Genomic DNA, 17,533 nt, shown 5'->3' on the forward strand with positions numbered 1-17,533 from the left:
GCGACAGAGTGAGACTCCGTCTCAAAAAAAAAAAAAAAAAAAAGAGGAAATACACATACTTCTACAAATTTTACAAGCAACTGAAACAACTAGAGGTTTATGTGCATTTATAAGTTTCTTTGAGAACGCAAATATCTACTGTTAATTCTTAAAATATTTTACCCATTTTTGTGGATTTCTTACATCACAAGTTCTTTCCTATTCCTATATGTCTATTTCATTTTTATTATATTCATGAAATTCAAATGATACAAATAAAGTCAAATTTATTTGTATTAGAAATTAATAAGAATTAACAGTAATGTTAATTCTTTTCTTTTTTTTGAGATGGAGTCTTGCTCTGTCGCCCATGCTGGAGTGCAGTGGCGCGATCTCAGCTCACTGTGAGCTCCGCCTCCCGGGTTCACGCCATTCTCCTGCCTCAGCCTCCCAAGTAGCTGGGACTATGGGTGCCCACCACCACGCCTGGCTAATTTTTTGTATTTTTTTTAGTAGAGACGGGGTTTCACCATGTTAGCCAGGATGGTCTCGATCTCCTGACCTTGGCCTTGGCCAATCCGCCGGCCTTGGCCTCCCAAAGTGCTGGGATTACAAGTGTGAGCCACAGCGCCTGGCCGAAGTTAATTCTTTATTGATTTGTTTATGCACCTTCCTCTATCACTGGTTTACAAGCTCTGTAAGTCCCAGATGAAATCATAGCTTTTTTCACTTCCAGAACCAAGCACAGTTCTTGGCATATAATAGAAGACAGATCATCTGTCGACTGAATGAATAAAACAATGAGCAAGTAAAAATTGAAATTACTTTCTCCACCTGAAAAGAAGGAGAAATGCCTGTTGGGAAAGAGAAATGAAGACCAATTTTTAAACGTTGAGTGCTACTGGCGAGACCGGCCTGTATCACGAGTCACAGTGGAGCCTTTCTGGACAACCAGGAAGCTTCAAAAAACTCTGAGCCCCTGGGTGGCATAGACAGTTGTCAGCTTGGATAACCTTGCCATAGTTCTTGGCGGCAACCATTTTCCTTCATTTCACAAAAAAATAAAAACAAAAACCAAAAAAACACAAAAAACCCTCTTGACCGGGCGCAGTGGCTCACGCCTGTAATCCTGCCACTTTGGGAGGCTGAGGCGGGCAGATCACTTGAGGTCAGGAGTTCAAGACCAGCCTGGCCAACATGGAGAAATCTTGTCTCTACCAGAAATACAAAAATTAGCTGGGTGTGGTGGTCTCTAAAAAAATTAAAAAGTGAATATAAGCAGAAGTCTTCCGGCGAAGATTTCATTCATTCACTCATTTTTTAGAGATAGGGTTTCACTCTGTGGCCCAGGCAGGAGTGCAGTGATGCAATTAATTACTCATTGCACCCTCAAACCTCTAGGCTCAAGCGATCCTCCCACCTCAGTCTCCCAAGTAGCTGGGACTACAGGTGCATGCCACCACACCTGGCTGATACTTAATTTTTTATTTTTCTTTCTTTCTTTTCTTTTTTTGAGATGGAGTCTCACTCTAGTCTGCATGCTAGAGTGCAGTGGCACAATCTCAGCTCACTGCAGCCTCCACCTCCTGGGTTCAAGTGATTCTCATGCTTCAGCCTCCTGGGTTCAAGCGATTCTCATGCTTCAGCCTCCCGAGCAGCTGGAACTACAGGCGCATGCCACCATGCCCGGCTAGTTTTTGTATTTTTAGTATAGATAGAGTTTTGCTATGTTGCCCAGGCTGATCTCAAACTGCTGGCCTCAAGTGATCCGCCTGCCTCGATCTTCCAAAGTGCTGGGATTATAGGCATGAGCCACGGTGCCCAGCCTTATCTTTAATTTTTTTTTATAGAGACAGGGTCTCACTTTGCTGCCCAAGCTGAGATTTCTTAAAAAGGGACAGCATAAAATGACATGAGGTTTAGCTCAGCAGGTTTTAGTTCAACCTCAAGTTTCCATAATTCTTTTCAAGAACCTTAAACAAGTCACTCAACCATCTTGAGTTTGAGTTTCTTCATCTAAAAAACCCAGAGGAACTGGAAGATTAGTGTGGCAATGCATCTGAAAATATTCTGTAAACCAGAGTGCTAGACAAATGCTAACCTATTACTGAATTCAGCACTTCATTCCAGCGGAGCTAGGAATTCCATATTTGGACCCACCTTTACTGGAGATTTCTGAAAAAGCTGCTTCCGGTCGCATGCCTTTTGGGCTCTGCGGGCAGCCCTTGCTGAATAAAACTTAATGACGGCATAAAAACCAGGATGGGCCACTGCAGCATTTGGGAAGACCCGGACTGAATATAGAAGGCCAAACTTGGAAAATGCTGTGAACAGAGAATGCTGCGGGGGTGGTCCCACCCCAAGTAAGTACATGAAATCTCACGCCCATAAAACAAAACCGCACATGCCCTCATATTCCCCAAACCCCTCTTCGCGAAGGATGCTATTCAAAACACTTTCCACTTAATCAATAGGTTTTCCTCTTAAAATCCTAAACTTTAAGTAGCACTGGAAGGTAAAACGTGCTGTCGGTGGAGAGATACCTCTCCGGGACTCTAAAAATCTTTTGGGGGTCGTTAGTTGTCAGTTGGGATCCCTTTTAGAATTAAGAGTCCTTCAGCAGAGGCTGAGGCAGGTAAGGGTCTGAGGCAGGGCTCCGGAACTCCCAGTCAGCGGGTGGGCGGCTTTCTCCATCCCTCCCTCCTTTCTGGCCCCGGCTCACATGCAAAGCCTCGGCCGTGGGTCCGGAGCTCAGTTCCCACACTAGCAAGGTTTTGTCACTCTCGATGGGAACCGCAAAAGGAACCAACTCCGCCATCCTCCCTCCACCGCACCTGCGCGGCTAACCGTCGCCCCAGCACTGCGCCTGCGCAAGGCACGCCCGCGCTTTTTTAAAAAGAGGCTCATGCGAGGGGCGGGGCCGGCGCTCGGATCGCTCCCTCGCCCCTCCTACCTAGGGCCGGCCTCTGAGTCTGTTCCCCTCCTCCAGCCACAGCCCCAAGATCCGAGTTCAGAGCTTCTGTTCAAAGCATGTTTAGGGTAGAGTCCCAAAATGGGCTGACAGGATGGAAGGGTAGGGACATGTTTACAGCAGCCAGCTTCATCTTCACTCTTGAAGGAGATTAGGGTACTAAGTATTAGCACTACCTACTGAGCTTGTGGGAAATAACCATGAAAGATGCAATCTTTTGACAAGAGGTTTTTTTAAGAGTTTGAAATTGCAAATAAAAGTATAACTCACTAAGCCATTAACAGTCTGGCATGAAATCCTTAAAAAGAATTCCCTGGTTGTCCTACGTCATTCTGGTGAATCGTGTATCTGTACTTGTGGAGGTCAGACGATGTGAGAGGTTGGAGATATGAGTGAGAAGGAAGACATTAATTTTGAAAAAAAAGAAAAAGTCAAAGAATAGGTCCAAATAGGGCACCAACATTGGAGCCGACGGTGTCTGAGAAGGGTAGGTGTCATAATCAGCTACGTGGTGGAGGAGCGTAATCAACTGGTGGGTTCATTTTACCCACTGCCCAGAAAGGATGATTTACTGAGACAGTGTTACTGAAATAGAGAAAGAGTTTCATAAGCACAGAACCAGCTAAATAGAAGACCGGAGTTTTATTATTACTCAACTTAGCCTCCCTGAAAATTTGGAAGCTGGGGTTTTTTATTATTTTTTATTTTATTTTATTTATTTTTTTGAGACGGCGTCTGGCTCTGTTGCCCAGGCTGGAGTGCAGTGGCACAATCCCGGCTCACTGCAACCTCTGCCTCCAGGGTTCAAGCGATTCCCCTGCCTCAGCCTCCCAAGTAGCTGGGTCTACAGGCTTGCACCACCACACAAAGCTAATGTTTTGTATTTTAGTAGAGCCGGGGTTTCACCATGTTGGCCAGGATGGTCTCGATCTCCTGACTTCGTGATCCATAAGCCTTGGCCTACCAAAGTGCCGGGATTACAGGCGTGAACACCGCCGGCCTGAAGCTGGTGGTTTTGTTTGTTTGTTTGTTTTTTTGAGACGGAGTCTCACTTCGTCCCCAGGCTGGAGTGCAGTGGCGTGATCTCGGCTCACTGCAAGCTGCGCATCCTGGGTTCACGCCATTCTCCTGCCTCAGCCTCCTGAGTAGCTGGGACTACAGGCGCCCACCGCCACGCCTGGCTAATTTTTTTGTGTGTTTTTAGTAGAGACGCGGTTTCACTGTGTTAGCCAGGATGGTCTCAATCTCATGACCTCGTGATCCGCCCGCCTCGGCCTCCCAAAGTGTTGGGGTTACAGGTGTGAGCCACCATGTCTGGCCGAAGCTGGTGTTTTTTAAAGGATAATTTGGCAGTCAGGGGGCCAGGGAATGGGAAATGCTGACTGGTTGGGTCAAGGATGAAATCAGAGAGTCAGAGCTTGTGTTCTTGTGGTGAGTGAATTCCTGGTTGGGGGCCACAAGCCCAGATGAGCAGGTTTGCCCATCTGAGTGGTGCCAGCTGGTCCGTCAGAATAAAGGGTCTGAAAAATACCTAGAATGCCAATTTTATGTTTTATAATAGTAATGTTGAAAGGAGTTAGTTAGCTTGCCTTAAAGAGAGTGGACACAAAGCAAGGGAAGTTCCCTGGAGAGATCCCAGCCCACAGGGTCAGTGCCTAATCCCCACATAACATAAAAAGCAGCCTGGGAAAAAATTCAAGCTACCAGCACCGATAAGGGAACTAGCATAGGTCATTGTGCCTGGAGACATGCCCACGGCTGCACAGATGGAAAAACCTCTGGCCCATTTGGATAAAAGCTTGCATAAACCTTCAGCTCACTCAGATAAAGGAACGAGGCCTGGCATAGAAATGCCTTTTCCTTTGTATAGTCAGCGGGCTCCCAGGATGAAGTTGCTTCTCCTTTTGTGGGCATGGGCATAGTGGGCTCCGCTGGGTTCCAGTGGGCACTCTGCTTTCCTTTTTGGACTGTCAGTCCAGCCTCTATGAATCATCACTTCAGCCCCTGATAGGTCTCGGGCCAAGCTAAGAAGCATCTAAGAATCATCATTTCAGCTCCTGACTGGTCCTGGGCCAAGGCTCCTGGCCAAGCTGAGTTCTCCAAGACAGCCAGCAGACGAAGCACATTGCTTCCCCTTTCCAATCCATAAATACCCCAGCCTCATAGGGGGCATCCATTCTGGCCCCCACTCTCTGCTAGCAGAGAGCTTTCTTCTTTCGCTTATTAAACTTTCGTTGTAACCCCACCTTTGTGTCCCTGCTCCTTAATCATCTTGGAGGTAGGACAAAGAACTCCGGGAGTTATCTCAGACAACTAGAGACTGTTATATCTTGGTGCATTGCTAAGACTACAACAATGTTTTGAATAGGAGCAACTGGGGAGGTTAGGAATCTTGTGGCCTCTGGCTACATAATTTCTGAGCCATAATTTCTAATCTTGTGGCTAATTTGTTTGTTTTACAAAGGAGATCTGATTCCCAAGCAGGGAGGTGGTTTGTTTCAGGAAAGGACTATTATCTTTGTTTCAAAGTTAAACAGTAAAAATTCATCCCATAGTTAGTGTGGCCTGTGCCCAGGAATGAGCAAGGGCAGCTTGGAGTTAGAAGCAAAATGGAATCAGGTCAGATTTGTCATAATTTTTATAAAGTCTGCTTCAGTAACACAAGAAGGAAAGCAAGCAGTTCCTACTACTGTTTATTTTAATTCTAGAATGTCAGAGCCAGAAGAGACCCTGCAGGACAAGTCTCTTGTGGTTTCTGAATAATGATCCTCAGACCCATGCTGTGATAAAGTTTTCACCCCTACTCTACAAAATGAGGACAATATGGAAAATATAGTCAGGTTTTTTATAATTTCATAAAATAAAATAGATTCCACTCCATTCTTTTACAAGTATGAACTCCCTATAATGTTGATACTAAAAATTGTTTTATGAAAAGATGCTAATAGAGGATAGTTGCTTTAATGCTCTTATTTGGACATTAAAATTAAAAATTAGAAATCTCAGCCGGGCCTGGTAGCTCACATCCATAATCCCAGCACTTTGGGAGGCCAAGGCAGGTGGATCATTTGAGGTCAGGAGTTCAAGACCAGCTTGGCCAACATGGTGAATACCCTGTCTCTCCTAAAAATACAAAATAGCTGGGCACGGTGGCTCATGCCTGTAATTCCAGCACTTTGGGAGGCTGAGGTGGGTGGATCACCTGAGGTCAAGAGTTCAAGACCAGCCTGGCCAACATGGTGAAACCCTGTCTCTACTAAAATACTAAAAGTACAAAAATTAGCCAGGTATGGTGGTGGGTGCCTGTAATCCCAGCTACTGGGGAGGTTGAGGCAGGATAATTGCTTGAACCCAGGAGGCGGAGGTTACAGTGAGTGGAGATCATACCACTGCACTCCAGCCTGGGTGACAGAGTGAGACTCCGTCTCAAAAACAAAAAAAAAATTGGCTGGGTGTGGTAGCACACACTTGTAGTCCCAGCTACTTGGGAGGCTGAGGCAGGAGAATTGCTCGAGCCCGGAAGTTGGAGGCTGCAGTGAGCCAAGATCCTGCCATTGCATTCCAGCCTGGGCTATGCAGTGAGACTCTGTCTCAAAAAAAAAAAAAAAAAATTAGAAATTTCAGGTTTAATTATTTTTCACATTTTATCACCTGTGAAATACAAAAGTCTGGGAACTACTGAATAGTCAAATCTCTCCTTTTATAGTAGAAACAGTTAAGGCTCAGTGGTAGAGAAATAAGTGGTCCAAGATAAAACCCCAGTTTGGTCAGACACTACTGATGGTGGCTATGTGTAGGACATTCCTTCAACTGTTCCTTTTCTGACTTTGCTTTTTCTTTAAGCATGTTCTACTCCACATCAGCACCCTCCAGGCAAACCAGATCCTGTCCAGAGAAGACTTTTTAATCGTCTAGATCCTATTCTCTCAAAGCACCCCAAAATTATTGGCGTCTGCCACTATTTCTCCATCCCATCACTACTTTCTCCACATCAATACCATACCCTTAGCCCCACCCATTGCCTACTTCTGAGCTTTCTCTTTTACTTCAAAAATTGTTCTTTGGAGGAATTACTTGGATGCTGATACTGTTTCAAAGCAATAATTATGAATTTTATTATACATTTAATAATCTATTGTAATGTTTGTGGATATTTCTGCTTCTCCACCTAGATTATGAACACCTAAAGAGCGACAGTTGTGTTTTGTCTTCCTTCTAGTACCTAGTACACTCCCACTGTCTCAGGTACTCAAATAGACGTAGAATAATGAATAAATGGACGCATTCTTTGCAGAGTGAGTGCTTCAATAAATATAGAGACTTTTTTTATTGTGGTCCTCAGTTTACAAATGACAGAGAGGAACCAGGGGACTGGGTCCAGATGGGAGTAAGGAGGAAGCCAAGAAAATGATTTATTCTTGGGGCTCTGGTCAGTTTTAGTTGTAAATGGGAAGGGAAGAAAATAACATGAAGTTGAGGCATAGGAAGAAGAAATGAAGAATTCCTGACTAAGGACAGGAGTCTTGGAATGACTCCATGGTGCACCCACACCCTGTTTCATCCCAGTTGGCATCCTGTCAGCCAGTAGGAGAGTGGCCGGCCTGAACAGTGCAACCTCCATTCTACCCTGTGGAGAAAAAAGACATGGTTCTTGCCTCACACTCAGTAACTCCTCCACACACATGACCCAGTTCTTGGTGAGTCTCACATGTGGAGCAATGCCCAGAATCCCCTTCATTGCTATCCTTCTGGTCTGTCCTCCACTGTCCCCTCTGACGAATCCTGTAAAACTCTCATCTCTGGTGTTTGCCTGCTTCCCTGGATCAACATTTCCACATTTTAAAATCCTCGTCTCTCCCTGAAGGGCTGAGTACTATTTTACAGGGCTGAGAGAGTTACTTATTACACACACACACACACACACACACACACACACACACACACACACACAAAGTCCCAGGTGCAACCATTGCTTCTTCCTCCAGAAAGGACTGGCATAATCATCGCTATCAATTCTTTTCTGTGGTGTTTTGAGTATGCAAGGGATTTGACTCCTTCCACAGTCGCCTACAGAGGCGGCCATTTGTGTTACTTACATACCTAGTTTGAAGCTCAGAAAAGGTGACTATCTGAATGTCCACCGTTGGTGGGCTCACAGCTTTGTGGGTGTCTGCCTAGCTGATGAGCACCACATTTTTTTTGTTGTTGTTGTCGTTTTTCGGTTTTTTTGAGATAGATTCCTGCTCTGTCGCCCAGGCTGGAGTACAGTGGCGTGATCTCGGCTCACTGCAACCTCTGGCTCCCGGGTTCAAGCGATTCTCCTACCTCAGCCTCCCAAGTAGTTTGTCTTAAGGAGCGTGGACACAAAGCAAGGGAAGGGTCCCCAGAGAGATCCTGGCCCACAGGGTGAGTGCCTCATCCCCACATAACATAAAAAGCAGCCTGGGACAGGCGCCCACCACCACGCCCGGCTAAATTTTGTATTTTTTAGTAGAGACAAGGTTTCACCATATTGGCCAGGCTGATCTCGAACTCTTAACTTTGTGATCCACCCACCTCAGCCTCCCAAAGTGCTAGGATTACAGGAGTGAGCCACTGCGCCTGGCCACCACATTTTTTTTTTTTTTTTTTTTTTAAACAAGAATCTCACTCTGCCGCCCAGGCTGGAGTGCAGTGGTGTGATCTTGGCTCACTGCAGCCTCAACCTCTCAGGTTCAAGCGATTCTTCTGCCTCAGCCTCCCGAGTAGCTGGGACTACAGGTACACGCCACCATGACCAGCTAACTTTTTGTATTTTTAATAGAGACGGGGTTTCACCGTGTTGGCCAGGCTGGTCTTAAACTCCTGACCTCAAGTAATCCACCCGCCTCAGATTCCCAAAGTGTTGAGATTACAGGCGTCAGCCACCACGCCCGGTCAGCATTTTTAAATTAAAAAAAAAAAAAAAAAAAGGTCAATTATGGCCACAGGGCCCTGCAGCAGCCGTAATTGTATTGCTTAACTCCTCCCATCCCTACAGTTGATTGGACCAAGGGGGCACACGTGGTGCAAGTGGAACCAATCAGATTCTCTAGCCCAGGAAATTGGACTGGGGCTGAGCCTAGCCAGTCCCTATGGTTGCTTAGGACTTTAGCCCATTAACTTTGCAACACCCTTTGTCCTTTAGACTGTGGAGCAGAGAAAGCCTGCAGAGAGAGTTGTGAAGCAAATGCACCAAGAGAAGCTGAAACCTGCCATGGAAAGCTTGCTGACAATTTCCAGCCCTGGTTCCATGGTCTTTCTGGGGCCCAGCTGCAGCCCTTGAGTGGGCTCAGTGAGACATCTGGTCCTCTCAGAATAAATTTTCCCCAGCTAGCTCAAGTTGTTTTCTGTTACCGCAACCTGAAGAGTTTTGTTTAATACAATATCATGGAAGAACCAGATCCCAGGTCTTCTAACTCAGAGTTCCAAGCCCATCGCTATCCCACATCTTTCTAGACACTGCAAGGGCGTGCCGGTGAGTCCTTGTCTATCGTCCTTTTCTCTGTCACACCCTCCTTCGTGGGGCTCTGCCCGCTGAGTCCCATGGTGTCCTCCTCACCAGTTGTTCATCCCCCGTGCTCCGGACACAATCCTTTTTGCACAGTGGATGCCTGCGAGAAGGTTGGGATTGAGCAGATCTGAAAGGAAGGAAGAGAAAACCTGTGAGGGCACAGAAGACAGTCCCAAAGATGGAGGCAGACACCAGCCCTCCCTGGACAGGCTTGTGCCACCTCAAGGTTTCCAGTTGAGGCAAAGGCTGTCTCCCAGGGGCCCATTTAGACATCCCTACAATGGCTGCTAGAGGTTAGAGGTGAAAGGGGGTGTGGGCAGAAGGGGCAAGAGGCCTGAGATTTGGGCCTGTTCACTACTATTCTTCCTAACCAGAGTAGATGGTGGTTCACTCAAAGTTTGTGGGAGGTTTCTAGGGAGAGGAAATGCCAAAACACCACAGAGGTATGTCCCGCCTAGTGAGCAGGGGTCTTCAGGTGAGGAGCCCAGGGACATCAGTCAGCGTGCGAAGGCAGCGATGAGTGACAGAGACAGGGGCCCTGTCGAGCCTCCTGGATCGGCTCTGAGCTAGGGAGTTTGCACTTGGCCTTTGGTCAGATCGTTAGCTAAAGATGGTACTCCGGAATGGTTAAGAGCCTGTGAGGCCACTGGTCAGGCATTCAATGCTGGTTCTCTTTTTGAGCCTCACTTTGCTGTTGTGTAAAGTGGAGATCATAAATGGTTTCTACTGCATGAAAATTGGATGAAATAAGCTAAGTATGTAAAGTGCTTAGCGTATAATATTCTCTCAATAAACACTGGCTGCTGCAACTGTTCTACTACTACCAGCTGTATACAGAGCCTTCCTGCATCCTACTCAGGGACTCTATAAAATCTCCTAACTGGATGGGCATTAGGGACACTACTCCAGCCCTCTGCTCAGTAAAGGGATTCCCTGATTTTTTGAACCATATCTGTGGGGCCATTTCCAGGCTGTGGGTGAAAAGAGAAGTCTGTGAACAGAGCCTGGCTTCCACTCTCATCTCTCCCACCCTGGGGCCCTGGCCAGACCTTGACAGTCCACGTGGCAAAGGTTTTCTGAGTGACTCTTATAATCGTTGCACCAGTAGTGGCCATTGATCTGGAAGAGGCCATAGTCAAAGCTTCCATCTGCGTTTTCATTTATCTTTGATATGTTGAACTTGCTTTCCACAAAAGCCAGGCACAGCCCTTACAGTAGGGAGAAGGTCAGGATTTAGAGGGGACCAAGCTGAGTGAGAAGGGAGATGGAGGAGAAAGGGAGGCAAAAGGAATAAGGCCTGGGAGGCAAGATAGGACTACAGGGCTGGAAACCTCCATTGACTTGCCCTCTCATCCTTTGGTCCATCCGCCCACTGGTAAGTACAACCATTCATCTGTCCATCTATTCATGTGTCTTGCACTTACTGAGCACCTACTGTGTGCTAGGAACTGTGCAAAGCCCAGTGAGGGACATTTCAGTTGGGTCAAACACAGATGCTGCCTTCAAGGGGCCTATATTAAAAGCATAAAAATATGTACCTAAGGCTGGGCACAGTGGCTCACGCCTGTAATCCCAGCACTTTGGGGGGCTGAGGTGGGTGGATCACGAAGTCAGGAGATCGAGACCGTCCTGGCTAACATGGTGACACCCCGTCTCTATTAAAAATACAAAAAATTAGCTGAGTATGGTGGTGGGCGCCTGTAGTCCCAGCTGATAGGGAGGCTAAGGCAGGAGAACGGCGTGAACCCAGGAGGCGGAGCTTGCAGTGAGCCGAGATTGTGCCCCTGCACTCCAGCCTGGGCGACAGAGCGAGACTCCATCTCAAAAAAAAAAAAAAAAGTACCTAAAAAACCCACAAAGCAAGATAAAAGGACACGTGTTGCAAGATAGGTGCACACAAATCCTAGGGAAAAGGGAGATATCCCTTCCATGCAGGAGGATAAAGCCTTTGTACGAGCTGTCCCCTCTGCCTGGAGTGTTCTTTCCCCAGACATTTGGGTGACCAGGTCCTTCATTTAATTCGGTGCTGCTCAATGTCACCTCCTCAGAGAGGCCTTCCCTGACTTCCCCATCTAAACAGTGTCGCCATCGCTCCCCCTGCTTTATTCTTCTTGATAGCATTGATCACCACCAGGCAGTACTTTATGAGTGTGTTTGTTGCTGCTCTCTTCCCCTAGGATGTAAACACTACAAGGGAAGGGAATTTGTTTATCTCTACATCCCCAGCGTCTAAAACAGTTCTTCGTACGTAGTAAGTGCTCGGATAATAACTTGGATGAATATGACGTGTTGGAAAAGGCTTTTTGAAGGGGGCTGCATTTTGAACTTGGCTTTGAAAGATGAACAGGAGAGAAAGAAGCTGGCCATGTAGGACACGACTAGGAGAGAAGGAGAAATGACAGGGGAGGGGCCGATGGCACTCACAGTCACTCAGGGAGTAACCCTCAAACCCATCCAAGTCCTCCAGCTGCAGCACCTGGGCCAAGTCACAGCGACTGATGAGGCTGGCCTGATTTAGGGCAAGAAAGCTGCTGACCAAGTAGATGAGTAGCACCTTTGTCATCCTTGGAGGGGAGGAGGTGCAGCTGAGGGCTGACGATTCTTAGGGTCTTGCAGACTTTCTGCTGATCTTCTCTGAGAGCCTGGGGAATCTGGAGAGGGCAGCCAGATTTCCTTACTCACTCACTCCTCCAACCTGGCTGTTTCCTATCTCTTTTCTCTCATTTACTATTTTATAGATTTTTTTTATCATGGAAAATTAAACAGTTACAAAAGGAGAGAGAATAGTATCATGAACCTCCATATACCAACTTCTGAGCTTCAACATTAAAAAACCAAGCCCATCTTTCTTTGTTGTTGTTTGTTTTTTAGTTTTTTATTTTTTAGAGATAGGGGTCTCACTATGTTGACCAGGCTGGTCTTGAACTCCTGGCCTCAAGTGATCCTCCCATCTCAGCCTCCCAAAGTGCTGGGATTACAGGTGTGAGCCACCACACCTGGCCAATCTCATTTCATCCAATAGGTCCTCTTATATGGGCACCAGCTATGGGTAGTATTTGGGTATTGGGATGGTGAGTGAGGTTGGCAAAGGAGATTACTGAAGACTATCTTCACCGCATATGTGTGTGTGTATCTGAGCATGTGCTTTTAGAAGGAGGGCCAGGATACTGGGTGCTCATCTCCCCACAACCCCACTCCCTAAGACACATGACACATGATTTTTCCCAGGGGCCATACCCTGCCTGGTACAATTCTTGGTGGGCTGGCTATAGACATAACCTTCACTTTCACATTGTATGTGTGTTGGGGGTGGGGGAACAGCAAGGGCCCTAGATTCACACTGCCTGCTTTCAAATCTTGGGCTGTTACGTGATTTTGGGCAACATACTCAACCTTTCTGGGCCTCATTTGTAAAATGAAGATATGCTAATACCTACCTAAAAGGGTTGTTTTGATGATTAAATGAAATAATGCCCAGATCTTGGTTCACATTCCACACAAAAGGGAACTGGGACTCCAGGAAATATGGCTGATTCCCAGGCTGGAGCAGGAAAGGGTTATGAGATGTCTGGATTATCTTGCTGTACCAGAAATTTAAAAAGTGCTAAAAATATGGATTGGGGTATGTCAAATTGACACAAGAGTTAGCTCAAAGAGCCACCGACTGGCCAGATCTGGAACGATATTTTTTGGTAACAGCATTATTGAGATATAATTCACGTATCATACAATTAATTCTGCTAAAGTGTACAATTCAGTGGTTTTCAGTATATTTGCAGAGTTGTACAACTACTATTTCACTTTGATTTTAGAATATTTTCATCAATCCAAACAAAACCCTGTACCCATTTAGCAGTCACTGCCCATCCCCCTCCTCCCAACCCCTGGCAACCACTAATCTACTCTCTGTCTCTATGGATTTGCCTCTTCTGGACATTTCACATACATGGAGTTACATAAAATATGGCATTTTGTATCTGGCTTCTTTCACTTAGCATAATGTTTTCAAGGTTCATTCAGGTTGGAGCACATAATGATACTTCATTCCTTTCTATGGTTGAATAATATTCCATTGTATGAATAGACCCTACTTTGTCTATCCATTCATTAGTTGATGGACATTTGGGTTGTTTCTGTTTTTGGCCATCATGAATAATGCTGCTATGAACATTCACATACTAGTTTTTGTGTGGATATATGTTTTTATTTCTTTGGAGTAGAGTTGCTGGGTCATGGGGTAACCCTAGGCTTAAAAGCTTAAGACCTACCAGATTTCCAAAATGGCTGCACCATTTTGCATCCCCATCAGCAGTGTATGAAGGTTCCAATTTCTCTACATCCTCACCAACACTTATCATCTGTCTACAAAAGGTTTCCTCATGGATATGAACTGGTATCAGCCTGTTGTTGTAATTTCCGTTTCCCAGATCGCTACGGATGTTGATCATCTTTTTTTTTTAGATGGAGTCTTGCTCAGTCACCCAGGCTGGAGTGTGGTGGCGCGATCTCGGCTCACTGCAAGTTCCGCCTCCCAGGTTCAGGCCATTCTCCTGCCTCAGTCTCCCGAGTAGCTGGGACTAAGGCGCCCGCCACCATGCCCTGCTAATTTTTTTGTATTTTGAGTAGAGACGGGGTTTCACCGTGTTAGCCAGGATGGTCTCGATCTCCTGACCTTGTGATCTGCCTGTCTCAGCTTCCCAAAGTGCTGGGATTACAGGCGTGAGCCACCACGCCCAGCCGATCATCTTTTTATGTGCTTATCGGCCATTGTATATCTTTGGGAAAATGTCTGTTCAGAACCTCTGCCCAGTTTCAAATTGAGTTGTCTTTTTATTACTGAGTGAGAAGAGTTCTTTATATATTCAGGACACTAGACCAACATCAGATAGATGGCAGATATTTTTTCCCATTCTGGGGATTGCCTTTCGCTTTCTTGGTGGTATTCTTTGAAGCCCCAAAGTTTTTAATTTTGAAGATGTGCAATGTATCTATTTTTCCTTTCGTTGCATGTGCTTTTGGTGTCATATCTAAGAAATCATTGCATAATGGTTTCCAAGGTAATCTGGGACAATTAGACCATCAAAATAAATGACAGTAACAGATTATACATTAAATGCAATAGGAATCCATGAGCCCATAATAATAATAAATTGACAAAAAGATACATAGTGTGGAGCTGAAGCAGAGACCCTCTTCCTGACAATAAAAAGCCAACCGATAAATGTGGAGGAAGTCATGGAGTTGAAAAATAATCACCATTTTGCAACCATCATAGATTGGTTTGAGAAAGAATCATCATTGCATGCTAAATCTGCAGTTGTGGGAAAACTGCTGAATAACTGGATATATTATCCATGATCTTATAGGGTCTCCCCACAGATTGCTTATTAGTTGCACAGAAAGAAAAAACAAAACAGATACAGTGGAGGATAACCAGACAGTATTTTGAACTTGCAATCAAAATGAACATCTCCAGTGAGGGACAGAGGAACATTGTGTGACTCCCAAGGAGGAAACATCACTTATGCAGTATTCTGTCCAGGGATGCATAGCCTGTGTCTGATCCTGAGGAAACATCGCAGCCAAACTCGCTGAAAATCTGTAAGATAACTGGCCCGTATTCTTCAAAATGGCCAATGCCATGGAAACTGAAAGACTGGCCAGGCATGGTGGCTCAAGCCTGTAATCCAAGCACTTCAGGGGGCTGAGGTGAGAGGATTGCTTAGGCCAGGAGTTTGAGACCAACCTGGGAAACAGCAAGACCTCATCTCTACACTACAAAGAAGCAATACTTCCAATAAATCTGAAAACCTGGGACTATTTCTGTCACTGGTTTGCTGTGTTTTTCCCCTTAAACTAGGTTTATGTTGGTGAGGGGGCAGAAGCCTGAGTTCTTCCATCCGCCACCTTCCAGTGTCAGGCGGCTTCTGCTTGGACAAGATGGCTATCTTGGTGGGCTTGTTTCTTCTCCGGTCTTGTTGTAGGAGGCAGAAAGAAATTACTTAGGTAGACAGGGTAAAGTGAATCCCCAGCAGAAAACTTTCCTTTTAACAAAAAGCAGCTCAAAGATAGCTCCCTTTCTAACCTCACACAGCTCAAGGAAACAACTTTTCTTCTAACAACAAGCAGCCTGAAAAAGCAAACAGTAAAACAGATAAGACAGCTCAGGTACAGAAGGATCGGGGAAGTCTCCTGGGTAATCACCAAACTTCACACTTATACAATGGGCACCAGTAAAATAGTGGGCCTTACTAACCACATTCCTTTCTCTTTAGGTGCGCTAAGATAGGGAAGCTAAAAGCAGAATCGAGGGGTATGCCTACAGCTGCAAGATGTATGGGAACAGACACAGAAACTCTTCCTCCCAGATAAGCAAGACAAAGAGACACAGACTAAAAGTTGGCCTATGTGGTCGGGAATGGGGTGAGAGCCTATTAAAAACTCTGCTCTATACAGATAGCACACCTGGTCCCAACTGAACCATCGGGCCCTAGGAGGATAAGACATCCCCTCCTCACAAACACCTCCTCACTAACACCTCCTCACTAGCCCATTTAGAAAACCCTGACATTTCCACTACCACCTGGCAACCTGCTCGGGACCTCTTTCTATGACAGCTGTTCTTTCCTTTTGCCTATTAAACTCCTGCTCCAAACTCACTCTGTGTGCGTGTGTGTCTGTGTCCTTAAACGCGAGACCATGAACCTTGGTATTTACCCCAGACAACAAGGCTGCTTCTGTCTCTTGTTCTGAGACTCATTCCACACTAGCCTGAGCTTGGGGCCATTCTTTTGCTTCTCCCACCTTCCTACCCCCAGAGCTGACAGATTTAGTGAATAAAATTTACAAGATGCCTTGTTAAATTAGAATTTCAGGCAAACAACAACCTACTCCACACTGACTCAGGAGGGACCCTCAGAGATAGATGTCACTGAGCCTTGGGAAGCAGGAAGCTCCATCCCTGCCCATTAAGCCCCCTCTCAGGGTCTCCTCAAGGAAGACAGTGGTTCCAGAAGGTATGTTCCCACCCCTTCTACAGCTTACCTCTCGCCCATCCCTCTCTGACTCCAGGTTCCAGCTGGCCCAGGGATATCTGGGAGGATCTGTAGAAAAAGGCCGTCTACAGTAGGAGCCTCTTCTTCCTCACCACGTATGTTTCAGCCCTGCCCAACTAACAGCTCTCCATGTTCTAAAGAACGAGGGAGTGCTGGGCCATCCCAACCTTCTGGAACTCCAGTTCTGTGATGTCATCCATCTCCTGGAAATACACTGGTTTTAACCAGGCAAATTGGCCAAGCGTCAGGCAGAATTAGCAGCTGGGCCTGGGAGGACAGGTGACATCTGTGAGGAAAATGGCCAGGTGGGACAGGGTGGAGAGCACTGGCTGTTTCGTTCCTTTTTGGGAGCAGCACCACCTTTGGGGGAGCTCCTTCCCTCATGGAGTTTTAGTGGGGACTGCCAGTCCTAGGGCCCTGCCCCCCAACATCCCCCAATAAGCGTAGGAATGCTTGTGTGCCAGTCACTTTATTTGTAAACGGAAGCGGTGGACCTGCTCAGCTTCCAATAGAAAGCCCGTGTGTGCAGGGCCAGAGGACACAGCCCTCTAAGGCACTAAGCCTCCATAAAGAGGCAGTGGAATCTGGACGGGATTCCAGCCCTAGGGTACACCCTTTCTGGGACCCAAACACACCCTTCCCGTTCCTTCAATTCTGAGACTCAATAAATGTCCCTACTTGCAGAACAAGTTTGAGTTGGGTTTCTGTCACTTGCAGCCAAAAGAGCCAGTCACAGTTGGCATCAGGTCAACCATCTGTGAAATGGTGACCTGACACCCTGTCCCCTCCCTTTGAAGGCCACAACATCCCAACACCATTAGTCACCGATGAAGTCCAGGAGAAATTTCTACCAACTGTAGCAAAAAAGAGGCAAGGAAGAAAACATTTTGTTACTGACGGTGCACTCTTCTCTCTGAAACAGAGAGGCAGGATCTGACAGAAAAAAAGGACAAGTGGCAGCCGGGCGCGGTGGCTCACAACTGTAATCCCAGCACT

The 17,533-nt window shown here is 46.3% G+C and overlaps 2 protein-coding genes and 1 long non-coding RNA gene across 13 annotated transcripts in view; 1 reads left to right on the forward strand and 2 right to left on the reverse strand.

Moving 5' to 3' along the window:
• RDM1 (RAD52 motif containing 1) overlaps positions 1-3,218 on the reverse strand; it is an 11,067-nt gene extending 7,849 nt beyond the window's left edge. For 2 of the 3 annotated variants that reach the window (XM_026447592.2, XM_026447591.2), the window contains exons 1-2: positions 2,702-3,218; positions 2,140-2,319 (exon numbers count right to left, since the gene is read on the reverse strand). In XM_026447592.2, the coding sequence (XP_026303377.1) occupies positions 2,140-2,319; positions 2,702-2,797 (276 nt within the window). In that variant the 5' untranslated portion in view covers positions 2,798-3,218. The remainder of the gene's footprint in view (positions 1-2,139; positions 2,320-2,701) is intronic. The other variant, XM_026447593.2, reaches the window with a different exon arrangement.
• Positions 1,747-17,482, forward strand: LOC111525415. Its single transcript, XR_003306789.2, has 4 exons — positions 1,747-2,342; positions 9,117-9,446; positions 15,758-15,905; positions 16,554-17,482. It is a non-coding gene; the product is annotated as an uncharacterized LOC111525415 (long non-coding RNA).
• Positions 6,583-17,533, reverse strand: part of LYZL6 (lysozyme like 6) — a 50,291-nt gene continuing 39,340 nt past the window's right edge. Inside the window, exons 2-6 of one of the 9 annotated variants that reach the window (XM_023190813.2) lie at positions 12,920-13,023; positions 11,907-12,133; positions 10,532-10,690; positions 9,531-9,609; positions 7,247-7,577 (exon numbers count right to left, since the gene is read on the reverse strand). In XM_023190813.2, coding sequence (XP_023046581.1) covers positions 7,508-7,577; positions 9,531-9,609; positions 10,532-10,690; positions 11,907-12,045 — 447 coding nt within the window. In that variant the 5' untranslated portion in view covers positions 12,046-12,133; positions 12,920-13,023 and the 3' untranslated portion in view covers positions 7,247-7,507. Of the gene's footprint in view, positions 7,578-9,530; positions 9,610-10,531; positions 10,691-11,906; positions 12,134-12,919; positions 13,024-17,533 lie in introns of those variants that run through there. The other 8 variants (XM_023190806.3, XM_023190812.2, XR_002726087.3 and 5 more) reach the window with 8 other exon arrangements.

This window comes from Piliocolobus tephrosceles, chromosome 16 (assembly GCF_002776525.5).
Source record: "Piliocolobus tephrosceles isolate RC106 chromosome 16, ASM277652v3, whole genome shotgun sequence".
NCBI lineage: Eukaryota > Metazoa > Chordata > Mammalia > Primates > Cercopithecidae > Piliocolobus > Piliocolobus tephrosceles.